Source organism: Populus nigra, chromosome 3, assembly GCF_951802175.1.
Source record: "Populus nigra chromosome 3, ddPopNigr1.1, whole genome shotgun sequence".
Taxonomy (NCBI): Eukaryota; Viridiplantae; Streptophyta; class Magnoliopsida; order Malpighiales; family Salicaceae; genus Populus; species Populus nigra.
The window spans coordinates 5,221,061-5,225,623 of NC_084854.1; the positions used below are offsets into that span (position 1 = coordinate 5,221,061).

The 4,563-nt window shown below is 36.6% G+C and overlaps 1 protein-coding gene across 1 annotated transcript; it reads right to left on the reverse strand.

The window, feature by feature from the left end:
- Positions 1 to 423: 423 nt before the first annotated feature.
- Positions 424 to 3,767, reverse strand: LOC133689976 (ankyrin repeat-containing protein At5g02620-like). The gene is made up of 4 exons (XM_062110097.1): positions 3,490 to 3,767; positions 2,665 to 3,260; positions 2,155 to 2,564; positions 424 to 1,751 (listed from the first exon to the last, which is right to left on the reverse strand). Exons 2-4 carry the CDS (start codon positions 3,002 to 3,004, stop codon positions 885 to 887), a joined length of 1,617 nt encoding a protein of 538 aa, XP_061966081.1. The 5' UTR covers positions 3,005 to 3,260; positions 3,490 to 3,767; the 3' UTR covers positions 424 to 884.
- Positions 3,768 to 4,563: the final 796 nt, after the last annotated feature.

Sequence of the window (4,563 nt, forward strand, 5' to 3'; positions counted from 1 at the left end):
TATGGAAGGTTCTGGTTTCAAAATGTTGCAGGAAGCCCTTGTGACAGATCAGGTATTGAGGATGGATTGAAATTGTTTAGCAATCAACAGCAGAATGAGGGCTCGCAGTCAGTACATTTTTAGCATTTACTAGACTCCCTGCCAACCAATCCTGGTAAATAAAAAAGAAGAGAAATAATTTGTCCAAAGAATCATATTTACTCATCACATCTAGGATTAAGATGGGATAACTTGGGGTTTTTTTCCATACAGTTGCCTAAAAGGTTTGTTTTCCTTATAGTTGCCCAAGAGTGAAATGTTAAATGACAAGGAATTATCAAATACGATTGCCTATTGCCAACAGTTTGAGCGTGGCAATGAGTTGGCTGATGATGCTCGAAGAGAGGGCATCTGATAAAAAAAAAAGGTGGTGGAACTAAGGGATGGTGCAGTAGCTAGTGTTAGCATTATGAATAAATAAGATTACACAGAATGTTTAGAGCCATACCAGCAAGTTTACCCAATTTCGTACCAGAGAAGCTTCTATTATTCTATAGCAACCTCTGAAGCTCGATAAAGCATCAAAAGTAGATTTTTTAATTGTGAGAAAGATAAAAATCTCAAGGGAAAATGAAAAATGGATAGAGGTCATCTATGAGAACAGAACCGAGTCGCCAACTAACTAATTTCCCATCGACTGAAAAAGTTACCACCCTCTTCTTCTTCTTCTTCAAAAATCTTCAGATTATCTACCAGCTCCATGCTTCACTAGTGAGCGAAAAGGCTGAAAATAAGTCACAAAGGAATATATACAAGCAGGAAAATGTTGTATGCATATGTAAGACCTAAAATGGTGGACAAAGTCTCAAATTGCATAGAGTTTCTTGAAGTCATTTTCCAGAATCTCAAATTGCATAGAGTTTCTTGAAGTCATTTTCCAGAATCTCTGATTCTTCCATGAACGACATCGACTCTGATCGTGACCTACTTGTTAATGATCTCCGTAATTTGGAAGTCTCAATTCTCTGTACAATTACCCAATAACCCATCGTCCCAATTGTTGTTACCATGATTATTGTCCCTATGACTGTTACAGATAGTGCCAACCACTTCTCATCATCTCCCACAACAACGTATGAGAGTGCAAGGAATGCAACTGAAATCAGCACACAAGCCAACCACATTAGCTTGTTGATCACGGACATTAGTTGTTTTTTTGCCTTTCTCTCTATAACAACGATAGAAGTTTGAACCACCACTACAGCCAATGATATAAAGAGAGCAATAGAGTCAAATATGATGAAAATCATGAACTCGGGTTTGGGAGCAATTTTCGCTTCTCCAGCAGACTGTCCGGGTGCGAGGTTATCTGGGTTATCAACAAACTGGCCAGGGAGCTGGAAGATGGCAGCAAACGCAACAGTGGCAATAAGGACTGCAACAACTGTGGTTGAGTTAATCGCATTGTTGAGACCTTCAGTGTGCATTTTGTTGAGCCTCTTGGCTATACCTTGAACGCGTTTTCGTGTTAGCCGTGTGGTCTCAAGCTGGTTGTGAACCCCGTGCTTTATGTCACTTACAGTTTGCTTTAGTTCTCGGTTGGCTGTTTTAGTTGTAGGCTTCATGGATTTGGCAGATAAGACTCCATGTTCTTCTAAGATGGAGGCCATTCCTCTGTGGCCATTTTTCTCAGCAATATCAAAGGGGGTTTCTCTGGATCTGTTGACAATTGTTTTGTCAATTCCCTTTTGGTCAAGTAGCTTCCTAACGATCTGCAAATAGCACCAACATAAATGTCAGAAACTTCCCAACTTTGTGAAAAGGAAAGGATTCTTTGGCAACTTTGGTAGATGACAGAGTGACTTCTGCTCTAAATATTGATTTAGCAACATCACAAAAGGGCTGATTTACTTGTCTTGCAGAAGATGCTCACAATTTAGGTCAAGCTTAGTGGTTCTTGAGCATAGACATGGGTACCAATAAGTAAAAAATTTGGTCTAAAGTTGATACATAGCTAAAATACGTGGAACCAAAAGCAACTCATAACATCACATAATAGATATAACATATAAATGGTTCTTGATTAATCCTCTGCTCGAACAGACCATGAGCGTAAGTTCATATTTGGTAACAAAAATAACAGGGCAAAGAAAATCTAAAGAAGAGGTAGAATACCTGATCTCTACCCTTACGTACTGCAATATGCAAAGCAGAGTTGCCTTTATTATCAACCATGTTCATCAAAGAAGGATCTGACATGATCAGCTCCTCCACCAGCTCAACAGTCTGTCCCTTAACTGCCATATGGAGAGCTGTCTGGCCTTTCTTATCAATCTTAATCACGAGTCCAGGTTCTTTACTTAAAAGGGCTTTCAAAATCTCCAAATGTCCATTCCTTGCTGCCGAATGCAAGGCAGTTTTACCATTACTTTTTGCTATCAAAGCGAGGCCACTGCATTTCTCTAACAAAAAATTCACTACTTCAACATGCCCTTGTGAGGCAGCAGAGTGCAAAGCTGTAGTGTTTGATGAATCAAAGGTCAAAGAAAGTTCAGGATCGACCTCCATGAGAACTTCCACTATCTCTGCGCATTACAGCAACAGAACACACAATCAAACAACACGAACCCCAATCCAATTTATAAATTCTTGCAAGGAATTTCAAGAATTGAAAACAATACTTACCCAAATCACCTTGCTTGGCAGCTATGTGAAAAGCATCATACCCATTTCTTGCTTTTAGACTAGCCAAACCAGTGTCATAGTACTTAATCAGCTCCTTCACTATATCAACATGCGAATACTCTGAAGCAACATATAAAGCAGTTTCTCCTGATTGGTTCTGTTTCGACAACATCACAGTCAACTCTGCAGCTTCTCCAAGATTCTCAGCTATCATTTCCTTAACCAGCTTCAAATTCCCAGCTCTCACCACCGCATGAAACGGCGTGTCATCCCGTTTCCCTGTCAACTGTTTTGTCATCTTCTTCTGCCGGGAAATTTGCTGCCTCGCCGGAGGTTCCATTGCATAAAGAAATTTATCTGCCAAAAAACAAGAAACCCCTTCCTTTCTTCCTTCTTCTAGTCTTTCAATTTGTGGATCAAGATTTCGAGTTTTTAAGAAACAGGAAGATATAGAGTCATGGTAATATCAACATGGATAAAGAATCATATCATGTCTGATTGATGATCAGACAAGGGTTGCACGTGGGGATGCTTAGCTACAAGGTTGGTTCGTTGATATTCCACACATCATATGCATACCATGTTCTTGAAATATTCTGCGCCAAATTTCAGCAGTATTAAATTAGAGTCCACTTGAAATATATAATTTTTATACATTCAAACTCTTGTTTTCTTCAATAGTTATCACTATGAGCATTCATGAAAGATAAATATAAAGTAAGAGATAAGGGCTGTGACTTTGTTGCCAGTTTCAAACTTTGCTAACTAAAAAGAAAGGAAAATTGAGCAATTGACATCGACTCAGAAAGTCCAAGAATAACTTACCGGAGCTTTGAAAAACAAAGGGGTTCTCTGACTGCTGTGTTCTACGAGAAACTGAAAATCCCAATTTAAAAAACGGATCCGAAAGATTCCCTGGCGATGATGATCGAAACAGAAAACACAAAGCTATCTTCTTGGAGGTGATGATAGGGTTACAGATTCAGAAACATGGAGAAAGACAATTCTTAAAATACAAAGGTGAAAGGGCTGATAGTTACGGGTTGCCACTAAACTGTAGTTTCTGACAAGATGGTGCTAGTGGGTGTGTGCACGTTTGGTGCGCAGGCTGTGCAAGCAACCATTGGTTAACACGTCGTTCGTTTATTTGTCTTCTCTCGTAAAATTTGTGTCTAGTGGTAGACGGCGTTAGACCCCGTTTGTTTTGTATACATTATTTTAGAAAAAAACTAGTTAGCTAAAATATTTTATTATTAATTTCCAACCTTAATTTATTTTATAAAAAATATTTTACAGTCTATAAATTTTTGTAAAATAATTTAAACAAATTTATTAATTTATAATATTATTCAATCACCATCATAATGGTTATTAATATCATCATTATTATTATTTTTAATATCATTATTTATCAAATACTTTCAAATTTATTCCAAGCGAAATTTTTAATTTGTAATACATTTTATTTAAAACAACCTCCCCAGATTATTTTTAAAGTATATTTAGCTTAAAAAACATCAAATACATCACCATATTATTATTATTATTAAAAATAATAATTTTCTTAATAATATAAATCAAACAAATACGATGTATTATATTATTAAAATAATTTTTTAATTTTTAATTTTAGTATATTAAAATCATAAAAAAATATTTTAACATTTTTTCCAAATCAAAAGTATTTTTTTTAAAAAAAAAATACTACAAATCAAAACAGAAGAGGAGTGAAAAAGACCATCTTACCCAATAACTCACGTGGGAGTGACAAGTGACAAAAACATGGGCCATGCATCCAACAGCACACGTGGGTCGCATGGCCTATGTTTGACAAACATTTACCCTTACTCTCTTGTGTGAACTATAAACACCAAATCATTGATCATTAGATTCGATTTT

Coding starts and splice junctions, on each gene's coding strand:
- LOC133689976 (XM_062110097.1), bottom strand. CDS start 3,004: ATGGAACCTCCGGCGAGGCAGCAAATTTCCCGGCAGAAGAAGATGACA. Junction 2,565..2,664: donor TGCCAAGCAAGGTGATTTGG/GTAAGTATTGTT, acceptor TGTAATGCGCAG/AGATAGTGGAAGTTCTCATG. Junction 1,752..2,154: donor TACGTAAGGGTAGAGATCAG/GTATTCTACCTC, acceptor TGCTATTTGCAG/ATCGTTAGGAAGCTACTTGA.